The sequence below is a fragment of the Mustelus asterias genome, chromosome 1, assembly GCF_964213995.1.
Source record: "Mustelus asterias chromosome 1, sMusAst1.hap1.1, whole genome shotgun sequence".
Classification (NCBI taxonomy): domain Eukaryota; kingdom Metazoa; phylum Chordata; class Chondrichthyes; order Carcharhiniformes; family Triakidae; genus Mustelus; species Mustelus asterias.
This window is the reverse complement of record NC_135801.1, coordinates 158,614,240-158,628,346: the sequence shown is the minus strand read 5'-3', so window position 1 is coordinate 158,628,346 and position 14,107 is coordinate 158,614,240. Positions and strand designations below refer to the sequence as shown.

The 14,107-nt window shown below is 43.7% G+C and overlaps 1 protein-coding gene across 2 annotated transcripts in view; it reads right to left on the bottom strand.

Moving 5' to 3' along the window:
* LOC144499568 (talin-1) overlaps positions 1–14,107 on the bottom strand; it is a 278,973-nt gene that overhangs the window by 111,674 nt on the left and 153,192 nt on the right. For both annotated transcript variants that reach the window (XM_078221680.1, XM_078221690.1), the window contains 4 exons: positions 12,437–12,513; positions 11,126–11,306; positions 8,230–8,343; positions 5,772–5,880 (listed from right to left, as the gene is read on the bottom strand). In XM_078221680.1, the coding sequence (XP_078077806.1) occupies positions 5,772–5,880; positions 8,230–8,343; positions 11,126–11,306; positions 12,437–12,513 (481 nt within the window). The remainder of the gene's footprint in view (positions 1–5,771; positions 5,881–8,229; positions 8,344–11,125; positions 11,307–12,436; positions 12,514–14,107) is intronic.

Here is a 14,107-nt window from a genome sequence, read left to right as displayed (position 1 = left end):
AATAGTTCATCGATGTCAAAATAATATTCTCTGCTCCAGATCCCTTGGTTCTGCTTTCTAGCAACAAATCTATTAATTTCAATCTTCACAATTTCTGAACAGGAGCAGAGTATTGAACCTTTACTCAGTTTTCTCACTGCCGAGCCAGATGCCTGATTATCCTGCTCAGAAATCCTGCTGGTCTTTTCTCTTACAATCTTTTTAATTCCTCCATAGCAAGCGAGCAACACTGGCAAGGCCAGCATTTGTTGTCCATCCCTAATTGCCATCTTCTTAAACCACTGCAGCCTACATGGTGTAGATACACCCACAGTGCTGTTAGGAAGGGAGTTTCAGCATTTTGGCCCTGCGACAGTGAAGGAACAGTCATGAAATTCTAACTCAGGATGGTGTGGGACTTGGAGGGGAAAGTGCAGCTGGTCATCTGCGACCCTGGTTCTTCTAGTTACAAGAGATTGCCAGTTTGGAAGATGCTGTTTTTTAAAATTCATTTATGGGATGCGGACGTCACTGGCTAGGCCAATATTTATTGACCACCCCTAGTTGCCCCTGAGAAGGTGCTGGCGAGTTGCCTTCTTGAACTGCTGCAGTCCCTGCGTGTGTAGGTACACCCACAGTGCTGTTAGGGAGGGAAGGAGGTTTATGAATTGCTGCAGAACACCTTGTATATGGTACACACCGCAGCCTCTGTGCATCAGCCAGTGGTGCAGGCAGTAAATGTTTAAGGTGGTGGATGGGCTGTTTTGTCCTGGATGGCGTCAAACTTGTGTTGTTGTTGGGGCTGCACTCATCAAGGCCAGTGGAGAATATTCTATCACACTCTTGACTTGTGCCTTGTAAATGGTGGACAGGCTTTGTGGAGTCAGGTGGTGAGTAATTTGCAACAGAATTCTCAGTGTCTGACCTGCTCACCGTTACATTTATGCGGCTGATCCAGTTAATATTTTGATCAATGTAACTCCTTGGATGTTGACAGTGGGGATTGAGTAATTGTAATATTATTAACCATCAAGGTTGATGGTTAGATTCTCTCTTGTTAGAGATGGTCATTGCCCGGCACTTGTGTGGTGTTAATGTTATTTGTCACTTGTCAGCCCAAGCCTCAATTTTGTCTGAGTTTTGCTGCATACAGGCGTGAATTGCCTCATTATGAGAGGTACTATACACTGTGCAATCAGCGAACATCCCCACTTCTGGCATTATGATTGAAGGAAGGTTGGACACTGCCCTGAGGAACTCTGGCAACTGTGTCCTAGGACTGCGATGAATGGCCTCCAACAACCACAACCATCTTCCTTCGTGTGAAGTGATGACTCCAACTGAGAGTTTCCCCAATTCATATTAACTTAATTTTGTCAGGGCTACTTGAATCAGTACTAGATCAACTGCTGCCCTGATTTAAAAGGCAGCGTCCATTTTTAGGCTAAAACAATGAGGTGGTAATCTAGTGATGGGAGACAAGGAAATAGCTGAGGAACTTAATAAGTACTTTGCGTCAGTCTTCACAGTAGAAGACATGAGTAATATCCCAACAATTCAGGAAAGTCAGGGGGCAGAGTTGAATATGGTTGCCATCACAAAGGAGAAAGTGCTAGAGAAACTAAAAGGTCTGAAAATTGATAAATCTCCGGGCCCAGATGGGCTACATCCTAGAGTTCTAAAGGAGATAGCTGAAGAAATAGTGGAGGCGTTAGTTATGATCTTTCAAAAGTCACTGGAGTCAGGGAAAGTCCCAGAGGATTGGAAAATCGCTGTTGTAACCCCACTGTTCAAGAAGGGAACAAGAAAAAAGATGGAAAATTATAGGCCAATTAGCCTAACCTCAGTTGTAGGCAAAATTCTAGAATCCATCGTTAAGGATGAGATTTCTAAATTCTTGGAAGTGCAGGGTCGGATTAGGACAAGTCAGCATGGATTTAGTAAGGGGTGGTCGTGCCTGACAAACCTGTTAGAGTTCTTTGAAGAGATAACAAATAGGTTAGACCAAGGAGAGCCAATGGATGTTATCTATCTTGACTTCCAAAAGGCCTTTGACAAGGTGCCTCACGGGAGACTGCTGAGTAAAATAAGGGCCCATGGTATTCGAGGCAAGGTACTAACATGGATTGACGATTGGCTGTCAGACAGAAGGCAGAGAGTTGGGATAAAAGGTTCTTTCTCAGAATGGCAACCGGTGACAAGTGGTGTCCCGCAGGGTTCAGTGTTGGGGCCACAGCTGTTCTCTTTATATATTAACGATCTAGATGACGGGACTGGGGGCATTCTGGCCAAGTTTGCCGATGATACAAAGATAGGTGGAGGGGCAGGTAGTATTGAGGAGGTGGGGAGGCTGCAGAAAGATTTAGACAGTTTAGGAGAGTGGTCCAAGAAGTGGCTGATGAAATTCAACTTGGGCAAGTGCGAGGTCTTGCACTTTGGAAAAAAGAATAGAGGCATGGACTATTTTCTAAACGGTGACAAAATTCATAATGCTAAAGTGCAAAGGGACTTGGGAGTACTAGTCCAGGATTCTCTAAAGGTAAACTTGCAGGTTGAGTCCGTAATTAAGAAAGCAAATGTAATGTTGTCATTTATCTCAAGAGGCTTGGAATACAAAAGCAGGGATGTACTTCTGAGGCTTTATAAAGCACTGGTTAGGCCCCATTTGGAGTACTGTGAGCAATTTTGGGCCCCACACCTCAGGAAGGACATACTGGCACTGGAGCGGGTCCAGCGGAGATTCACACGGATGATCCCAGGAATGGTAGGCCTGACATACGATGAACGTCTGAGGATCGTGGGATTATATTCATTGGAGTTTAGGAGGTTGAGGGGAGATCTAATAGAAACTTACAAGATAATGAACGGCTTAGATAGGATGGACGTAGGGAAGTTGTTTCCATTAGCAGGGGAGACTAGGACGCGGGGGCACAGCCTTAGAATAAAAGGGAGTCACTTTAGAACAGAGATGAGGAGAAATTTCTTCAGCCAGAGAGTGGTAGGTCTGTGGAATTCATTGCCACAGAGGGCTGTGGAGGCCGAGACGTTGAGCGTCTTCAAGACAGAAATTGATAAATTCTTGATTTCTCGAGGAATTAAGGGCTATGGGGAGAGAGCGGGTAAATGGAGTTGAAATCAACCATGATTGAATGGTGGAGTGGACTCGATGGGCCGAATGGCCTTACTTCCGCTCCTATGTCTTATGGTCTTAAGGTGGTTTGGGTCTCAGGTGACCCTGGCGGAGCCAAGCTGAGCATCACGAGCTGGTTATTGCTGAATAAGTGCTGATTGATACCACTATTAGTGACAACTTCCATCACTTTGTTGATGATTTGAGAGTAGACCGATTATGGCAGTGATTGGATTGGTCCTGCTTTTTGAGAACAGGACATACCTGGACAATTTTCCACACTGCTGATTAGTTGCCAGGTTTAGATATGGCTGGTGCTGCACCTGACATGCTCTCCTGCATTCTTCATTGACCAAGGATGAACCCCTGGGCTTTACAATAATGTTACAGTGAGGAAAATGCTGAACTACAGATTGTGGGTGAATACACTTCTGCTGATGGCTCACAGTGCCTCACAGATGCACACAGTTTTGAGCTGCTAGACATGTTCTGAATCTATCCCATTTAGTACCGTGGTAGTGCCACAGAACACAACGGAGGGTATCCACAGTGTGAAAACAAGACTTATTCCCAACAAGAACTGTGCGGTGATCAATCCCACCAATACGGTCATGGACAGATGCATTTGCGACAGGCAGATTTATTAGGGCAGCTTCAAGTAAACGTCTTCCTGTTGTTGGCCCTCTTGCCGCATGCCATTAAGCACCATCTGATAGCTGTCTTTCAGGATGGTCACCTCAGTCAGCAGTGGTGCTACCAAGCCACCCTTGATAGGCATTGCAGTCACCCATTCCATCTCCCAGCTTCCATCAATGCTTCTTCCAAGTGACTCACTGCTTGGCTTTTATCTCCGAACAAACCCCCGTTTGAGATCAGGATCAATGATAGTTAAATAGTTAATTGATATTAATTTGCATGGTTAGCCATGAATGGAAGCAAAGGATGGAGTCATGGAATCATAGAAATCTACAATGCAGAAGGAGGCCATTCAGCTCATCGAGTCTGCACTGATCACAATCCCATAGAAACCCTACAGTGCAGAAAGAGGCCATCTGGCCCATCGAGTCTGCACCAACAACAATCGCACCCAGGGCCTATCCCCGTATCCCTACATATTTACCCACTAATCCCTCTAACCCTCATATTTACCCACTAATCCCTCTAATCTACACATCCCGGGACACTAACGGGCAATTTTAGCATGGCCAATCAACCTAACCCGCACATCTTTGGACTGTGGGAGGAAACCGGAGCACCCGGAGGAAACCCACGCAGACACGGGGAGAATGTGCAAACTCCGCACAGTGACCCGAGCCGGGAATCAAACCCAGGTCCCTGGAGCTGTGAAGCAGCAGTGCTAACCTCTGTGCTACTGTGCCGCCCCTTATCGTTTTTTCACTTACACGGTGAGGCGGGGAGGCGAGCCCCGAGGGGCTCTCTCTTCTGGCTGGAAGCGCCCGGGCGTGACCCACTCCGCGGACAGTGGCAGGTGGGGAGTTTGACTGGGGCGGTACACCTGTCACACCGTTACGCAGGTGTCCTAAGGCGAGCTCAGGGAGGACAGAAACCTCCCGTGGAGCAGAAGGGCAAAAGCTCGCTTGATCTTGAATCCCACACAGGCCCTATCCCCATAACCCCATGCATTTACCCGAGCTAGTCCCCCTGACACTACAGGGCAATTTAGCATGGCCAATCCACCAAACCCGCACATCTTCGGACTGTGGGAGGAAACTAGAGCACCCTGAGGAATCCCACACAGACACGGGGAGAGTGTGCAGACTCCGCACAGACAGTGACCCAAGCCGGGAATCGAACCCAGGTCCCTGACGCTGTGAAGCAGCAATGCTAACCACTGTGCCACCCCAAATTGAAAGAAAAGCTATGCAATGCTGCAGATAATAGAGGTAGTCAAGAAGATCAGGTACATTTTAGGAATCAAAGGTTGACTAAAAAAGCAATGAAGAGAGAGGAGTTAGAGTGAGAGAAAGTTTTAAACAAATATGAAATAGACAGGATGGGTTTCTATCAGTACATATAAAAGAAAAAAGGTAGCTACAGTAAACATGGATTCCTTAGAGGTTGAGACTGGGGAACTAATAACGACAAAAAATGAAATGGCAGATACTTTGAACAAGTATTTTGGATCTGTCTTCACAATAGAAAACACAAAAACCATCCCAAGACTAGTAAGAAATCAAAGGGAGGAAGTGTGGGAGGAAGGTAAAACAATCACTATCACGTTAGAAAAAGTATCAGGAAAACTAATGAGACTAAAGGCAAACAAGTACCCTGGACCTGAGGAAATATTTTATTACGCAACAAGTGGTTAGGATCTGGAATGCAGTGCCTGAAGGGGTGGTGGTGGCAGATTCAATCGTGGCTTTCTAAAAAGGGAATTGGATAAGCATCTCAAGGTCAAAAAATGTGCAGCATAAAGTGGGACCAGCAGTGCCGAGAACTGGCATGGACATGACAAGCTGAATGGCCTCCTTCTGTGCTGTAACCATTCTATGATCCCAACAAAATTAAGATTCTATAACTGACACAATCCTAAACGTTTGGTGCTTTAAAATGTTCACCAATGATCCAGCCAATTGTTAAGACTTAATTTCATCTTCTAACAATACACTGGAGTAACACACTCGTCGCATCTTTAGCTGACCTGCAGTGAGGTTGACCACGGACGCTGTGCCTGCAGTAATGGCATCAACCTGTGAATGGATCTCGTGTTTGGACTCATCCATTTTATTTTTTCTCCATGCTTTTGAGGCCTAGAAAATAAAAACATTAAAACCCCCCATTAAAAATCAAATTCACACGACTCTGATGTCAATTTAGATTTACTCCTGCAGTTCCATTATTGTAGGACAACGGATCGTTAGGTCTACAGGGTGACCTGCATAACAACATACAAAGCAAAATCACTATACAAACAGCAGAATAAAGTCCGATTTAGAAGCAAGTTTGCCAATTTGGCAGCCTTTGAGCTTATAGTACTGCTCGCCCATACCGGATAATCAGTGATACCATTGGCGAATGGTACAGACCTTCTCGAATAAATGACAACAAAGTGATCAATATTCCATTTTTAATCCACATTCAACACATGACAATATTAAAATGTGACTTAGGAATAAAAGCATCTTGCTTTCTAGTATGTGTGGTGATCACACTAGTCGAGTACAGCAAGCTTTTTTTTCCACAAATATATTGCTTAAAGTCAAAGTTTTTGTGATATAATGGCTGGACTAATATAGCATGTAATTATACAATTACATTATTATTCAAGTAGGGGAGTATTATCGCCCAATAATTCTTTTCTAATAGGCTTAAAGAGATTGCCTTAAAAATAATGCAATGGCAACATATGCATAATAAGTTATTGCTAACAATCACTAGCTCTAGTCTGGACGGGATACAAACACCTCTGGGGCAGCTAGCTCCATATGCGCTACAAAAATGTGGTCAATTCATCAAGAGTTATTTAGTTTGGAGAGACTATCTCTTCAGAATAAAATCAAATCAAGTTTGTACTGTCGTATGATCTATACAAGAATAGAACTTTTAACTTTTCTCCTGTCTAACTATTGAATATGACTGTTAACAAATTAGAGTCTTGCCTATGCACACACTTCCTGACAAGTGATGCTTACATTAATTCAGCCAAGTCTTTGCTATTATAGTTATACACATCTATTCATTTTACTTAGCATCCTTCAGTGCAGCTTTCATGCTTGAAGACATTGCTGCTTAGCTACCCGAGACCTCTCATCTCCTAGATATGCAGTATCTTAACCCACAGTTCCAATTGACCACCAAGCTCCAAAATCAAGACTCCCATTTCTGCCAGTCTCTTGCAAGCGCTGACCTGAGCTTGAAACACCTTTCTCACTCCCTCACATTTCTTCATATCAATTCAAGCACAGAGCTACAAATCACCTTAGCCCAAAGTGCCGGACCTATATTCTTAAGCTGCAGCTAGGAATCACACTTAATTCTTCAGCTGATGTAATGGACACTAAATACACTGACAGCTAGGATCACGGAATACAAAATGACCACTGTATACTTGGGCAACATAAGGCCCAAATTTAGGATACTGTAAATGTTTTTTGGTCTCATTCCCTAACAATGGTTAGCGAGGGTCTAGAGAAGATGCAATAGCAGGCCACGAGAGTGATACTTAGACTTGGGGGCTCTTAGTTGTCGGGATAGACTTCACAAAAACTTGACTTAGAAGAGGATATCACTGAGCTCTTATTAAAGGCACTGAACTTAGCTTGCTAAATAAAGCAAGCACTGTTCTTCTGCTTTCTTCTAACATCTGATATGTCATAAAACTCATGTTTTTGTTAAAGGTTGCAATTTCTTCCTTTGACTTGTGTCTGTTGATGAAAGCTGGACGCACAAAGTATTTTTTTCCCAATTTAGAAACAAATACAATATGTGGATCATGATGTATACATTTCTCAACATCTTCATAAGAGTCATTCAAATTACAAAACACAGCTGTTCAATGTCACCATTAAAATTATTGACATTTCCGTTTCCCTTGAGCAAGGAGCTGGTAAGCCACTTCTCTTGATTCATAATCTACGCAAGATGGGCAAAACTGGATACTTCCGTAAGTAATGTGTCCAACCACACAAGGAGCAAATTAGCACTGAAATGATTAACATTGTATTGAATTTCTGCAAATCAAGTTATGGCGCCAGGAGGCAGATGTTTTCTATTTTTTTCCTTTATATCAGCAGCAGGATTTACAGTGCAACCTTAAATATTGCTTTAGCAGGGTCACAAACAACTGCTCGAGTAATTTTACTGCACACTGTTCTCCAGCAATGCAATGCCCCTTGGACAAAATCAAATCCCTGAACCAGAAGCCATTATGCTGCCTCTTCAGCCAGCCTGATCCAAGAACCAATAATCCAATAGTTCTCAGAACTGTGCCACAGTGCCAGTTCTTCATATCTATCATATACCTGTAGAATTTTATCTGACATAACTAGAGTCATTGACACATGCATAAATTCATGCACTTGCACTTATAGATACAGAGCAAGTAGTCACTAACAGAATTGAAGCATGCAATGGTTCAGTGAATTAATCAATCATCTTACAGCATCATGTCCAAGGGGAGGCAAAGCATCAACATCATCCAGATTTTCTGTTGCTCGCTGCACAGCCTGCATGCTGGAATTAATGGTTCCCATGAGAGCTTGCTGTGCAGATGTCTAAAAACAAAAAAATATATATATTTAAGAATGCAAGTTAATAACTTTATTACAGAAAGCATCATTCATTCCTGTAGCGCTACCAGCGGTTCAATATGGAACCTGCGGTGCTCAGATTATTGTCTTTCTAAAACCTTTTTTGATTATAGTTCAGCAATACCACCCAATAAAACAAGAAGAACAGATTCATGTGACAGGGAACAAATGCATGGGTGGCACAGTGGTTAACACTGCTGCCTCACAGCGCCAGGGACCCGGGTTCAATTCCCGGCTTGGGTCATTGTCTATGCAGAGTCTACACGAGTTTCCTCCGGATGCTCTGTTTTCCTCCAACAGTCCGAAAAAAGTACTGGTTAGGTGCATTGGCCATGCTAAATCCTCCCTCAGTATACCCGAACAGGTGCTGGAGGGTGGTGACTCGGGGATTTTCGTAGTAACTCCATTGCAGTGTTAATGTAAGCCTTACTTGTGACTAACAAATAAATTTAAAAGTGTTGTCAGTCCAAGGAAAGGAGCTGATTGGAGAGAAGGCTTTTTTTTCAAATTTTTGGATTATTTCTCTTAAATTAGTTAAGAGTCCAAAAGAAGCAAGGCCAAGTAATTCTGTGAAATGTGCATCCTGTTCCAAGTGGGAACTTCAGAATGTTTCACCAGGACAACCATACATGCAGAAAATATTGTCAGATGGAAAAGCTTAAACTCTGGTTTTTGGAGATTGATGGACAGCGGGTGCTGCTGTGACACACCAGCAAGTCTTAGAGCTATGTAAATAGAACTTTTCCGGAGCTCCAGGTTACCAGGAGTGGAGAGGCAATTGAGAGACCACAGAGTAGTGCGAATGGGGAGAAAATGAACAGCCAGAGAGTCATGGTCGATATCAGACCAATGGCACACGTAGAAAGGGATGAGGCCCCAAAGGCAGAGCTTAGGGAACAGAACCACAAAAGGTAAAGGACCGCAAAGGTTTCCAGATTACACCTGGTGCCACGTGCTGATGAGTATAGAAAGCAGACCAGACGGGATGAATGTTTGGCTCATTTACCCACCTACCTCGAACCCATTTACCCATGGAAGACCTGACCAGGAATGCACAGTGCCATCCAGTCGGGAGAATTTATAGATGCAGCCATAATCTGACAACATTGCCGCTTCTCAGAAGATCCGGGCCACAGAATACCAAAAGCAATTAAGTTATTGCAATTCTTTATAAACCCCTTTGACAAAGGGTCGTCTGGACTCGAAACGTCAGCTCTTTTCTCTCCATACAGATGCTGCCAGACCTGCTGAGATTTTCCAGCATTTTCTCTTTTGGTTTATAAACCCCCTTGTTCAGCCTCAACTGGATCATCATGTCAATTCTGAGCACCAGATTTTAGGAAAGATGTGAAGACTTTCAGGCGCACTCAGTAAAGATTTGAGAATGGTTTCAGAGATGAGGGATTTCAGTTGTGGATAGATTGCAGAAGCTTGGATTGTTCCCCTTCGGGCAGTTCGAGGGGAGATTTGAGGGAGCTAGACAGAGGAAACGATGGAGAAATTGTTCCCATTGGTGAAAGAGTCATAACCAGAGGACATCGAGTTAAGGTGAGTGGCAAAAGGACAAAGGCTGACATGACGTTGACACAGCATGTGGTCAAGATCTGGAAGCACCGCCTGAGAATGTAGTGGAGACAATTTCAATCATTGCTTTCAAAAGAAAACTGGTTAAGCACTTGAAGGGAAGAAATTTGTAGGGCTATATGAATGGGTTAGTGAGTGGGTCTAGCGGAGTTGTTCTGGCAGAGAACTGGCACAGACACAGCAGACCTAATGGGCTCCTTCTGTACTTTCATAGAATCCCTACAGTGCAAGAGGCCACCATTTGGCTCATCAACTCTGCACCGACCACAATCCCACCCAGACCCTATCCCCGTTACCCCACATATTTACCCTGATAATCTCCCTGACACTAAGGGGCAATTGAGCATGGCCAATCAACCTAACCCACACATCTTTGGAGTGTGGGAGGAAACCATAGCACCCGGAGGAAACCCATGCAGACACGGGGAGATTGTAGAAACTCCACACGGACAATGACCCGAGGCTAGAATCAGACCTGGGTTCCTGTCGCTGTGAGGCAGCAGTGCTAACCACTGTGCCACCGTGCCACAAACACTATAAATCCCATGGATCCAAACAGTGGTAATAATGATCTGATATTTGATATCTCAGATTTTTCACAGTGCTGAACCCTTTGTGCACCAGGATTATTTAACATATACAGTCAGTTACTGCTTTAATTTTAAAAAATGTAAAACAGGGTCAACATCCACGTAAAATCAGAAAACATAACCACCAGGCATATACGTGGGTTTCCTCCAGGTGCTCCGGTTTCCTCCCTCAGTCCAGGGATGTGCGGGTCGGGTTGATTGGCCAGGTTAAAAATTGCCCTTAGTGTCCTGAGATGCGTAGGTTAGAGGGATTAGTGGGTAAATGTATAAGGATATGGGGGTAGGGCCTGGGTGGGATTGTGGTCATTGCAGACTCGATGGGCCAAATGGCCTCTTTCTGTACTGTAGGGTTTCTATGATTTCTATGATACCAGAGGGAGTAACTATTATACCCAGGGGACTGGAGCAGAATTTGGAGGGGACCCTGTAATACTGACCATAGTAAATCACAGTGATTTTGTTTTCCAATAGTGGCTGATAAGCACCAATTTTAAATGTTTTCTACTATCTTTTTACAAGTTAACCCAAAAACATAATTAAATTCTTCAGTCATTTAAGTATAGGTTCCTAACCAGTGGAGGCATATGTCCTCTGTGCATCTGTCCACTGGTCATCTGCTGTTGGGCTGCTGGCATCGTTCCAACCTGAAAGCTCTCCTGACCCCCAACACCAGGACGCATAATCGCAGGTAACGCTACAGACCCATGCTCCATTTTGCCTGTTCTGTTAAACTGTTGTTGCATGATGGTAGACCTGCAAAAGTAACAGTGCACACAAAATAGCATCAACTTATTGGACACAAATTGCAAGCATACAAAGAAAATCAGAACAATATTCACGCTGCTGCTCATTTCGAAATCACAGTAACATTTCCAATGTTAAACCGTTTGACCAGAAAACAACATAGGGACATGTTAACAGGAGGAGCTCATTCAGACTCCTTCAAGCCCATTCCACCATTTAATACCCAACAGAGATCAATCAACCTCGGTTGTACAAGTTCCAATTGATCCAACATCCAACTGCTTTTGGATAGAGAAAGAATTCATTATTTTCAGAATCTTGTCTGGGGAAAAAAGTGCTTCCTCATTTCACTGCTAAATGGCCTAACATTCATTTTAGGGTGAGGCCTCAGTCCACATCAGCCTGCCACACCCCGAGAAAATAGCTTTTCTGCATCAGTTTTAAAGTTTATTTATTAGTGTCACGAGTAGGCTCACATTAACACTGCAATGAAGTTACTGTGAAGATCCCCTAGTCGCCACACTCCAGCACCTGTTCAGGTACACCGAGGGAGAATTTAACCTGGCCAATGCACCTAACCAGCACGTCTTTTGGGCTGTGGGAGGAAACCTGAGCATCCGGAGGAAACCCATGGCAGACACGGGAGATGTGCAGACTCTGCGCAGACACTGACCCCAAGCCGGAAATCGAGCCCGGGTCCCTGGCGCTGTGAAGTAGCACCGTTGTGCCACCCTAGTGCATCCCTTTATTGTTTTAAGCACTTGGATTAGGTCAGTCCTCAACTTTCTATACTCAAAGGAATACATTCTAAATTTATGCAACCTCTCCTCTTAACTGGACTCAAATGGTTAAATTATCTTTTTTTGTACTATGGAATGTGCCATTGTTACAAGGGCCATTTCCTCACTTTTTAAAGCACGATTACAAACACCAGGTGGGGTGGGGGAGAGGGGTCATGTGGAAGATTTCTCTGAGAACAATGAATAGAAAGAAAATATACCAATTTAGAAAGAATTTCCTTCTCTCTAAATTAGAAGAATCTTTCCCAATTTCATTTATCCGGATTGTGTGCACTTACATTGGTCTTGAAGGCCCTAAACAACCATGGGGTAGTTTACAGGTTATATTTTTTCACTTACTTCTTGGGAGACACAGAGTCCTCCAACATTGTGGATTCTTCATCACCCTCCAGTCCAAAATGGTCTTTGCTTTTTTTCTGCAAAGAGGAAAGTTGATTTATATGTGCACTGAAAGTCAAGTTCCCCAACACACGCTTTACTAAACCACTGGCCAGCAGGACACACACAGTTAAGAACCCTCCAATCCTCCTCTTACATTTCAGCCAGTACAAAATCTCAATCCTGGCAGCAAATTTTTAGTCAGCGTTTGATCACTTCACACAGAAGCATGTCGCAGCCTTGTAAATGGGATGACCACAAAGGCTTAATCACATCAGGGAACTGCTAAAATTGGAAGATATTCCCAGTGATCATCCAATAGGGAATGTATTCACAATTAAATTTCACCTCCAATTCGTACACATCTTTAATAGCATGGTCAACAATTCAATCGTTTTCTTTAATGCGTCCCAGTCAACTTGACTTGCAAATATAATAATTCAAAATCTTTACATGAGAATATTAAACTATTAGCTATATTCACATTGAACATAACAGAATACAAAGTTACACTGTCAAAAATTGAGCGATGGAAGCAAATTTGTGGAAAAAATTCCACTGGCAATATAAAACTGACCATTTTGTGCCACAGCCTTTGGCAGATAAGGCAAAGGAGAATCCAAAGAGATTCTACAATTACATAAAGGGCAAAAGTGTAACTAGGGAGAGAGTAGGACCTCTTAAGGGTCAACAAGGTCATCTGCGTGCGGATCCACAAGAGATGGGCAAGATCCTAAATGAATATTTCTCATCAGTATTCGCGTTGAGAAAAGCATGGATGTTAGGGAACTTGGGGAAATAAATAGTGATGGCTTGGGGAGCGTACACATTATAGAGGTGGTGGTGCTGGAAGTCTTTAAACGCATCAAGGTAGATAAATCCCCGGGGCCTGATGAAGTGTATCCCAGGACATTGTGGGAGGCAAAGGAGGAAATTGTGGGTCCCTTAGCAGAGATATTTGAATCATCGATAGTCACAGGTGAGGTGCCTGAAGGTTGGAGTGTGGCAAATCTTGTGCCTTTGTTTAAGAACGGCTGCAGGGAAAAGCCTGGGAACTACAGGTCAGTGAGCCTCACATCCGCAACGGGTAAGTTGTTAGAAGGTATTTTGAGAGGCAGGATCTCCAGGCATTTAGCGATGCAAGGACTGATTAGGGACAGTCAGCGTGGCTTTGAGTGGAAAATCATGTCTCACAAATTTTATTGAGTTTTTTGAAGGGGTAACCAAGAAGGTAGATGAGGGCAGTGCAGCTGATGTTGTCTACATGGATTTTAGCAAGGCCTTTGACAAGGTACCACATGGTAGGTTGTTGCACAAGGTTAAATCGCACGGGATCCAGGGTGAGGTAGCCAAATGGATACAAAATTGGTTTGATGACAGAAGACGGTTGAATAATATCTTGAAGATGGTTGTTTTTCAAACTGGAGGCCTGTGATCAGCGGTGTGCCTCAGGGATCGGTGCTGGGTCCATTGTTATTTGTCATTTGTATTAATGATTTGTGTGAGAATTTAGTAGGCATGGCTAGCAAGTTTGCAGATGACACCAAGACTGGTGGTATAGTGGACAGTGAAGAAAGTTATCTCCAATTGCAATGGGATCTTGATCAATTGGGCCAGCGGGCTGACAAATGC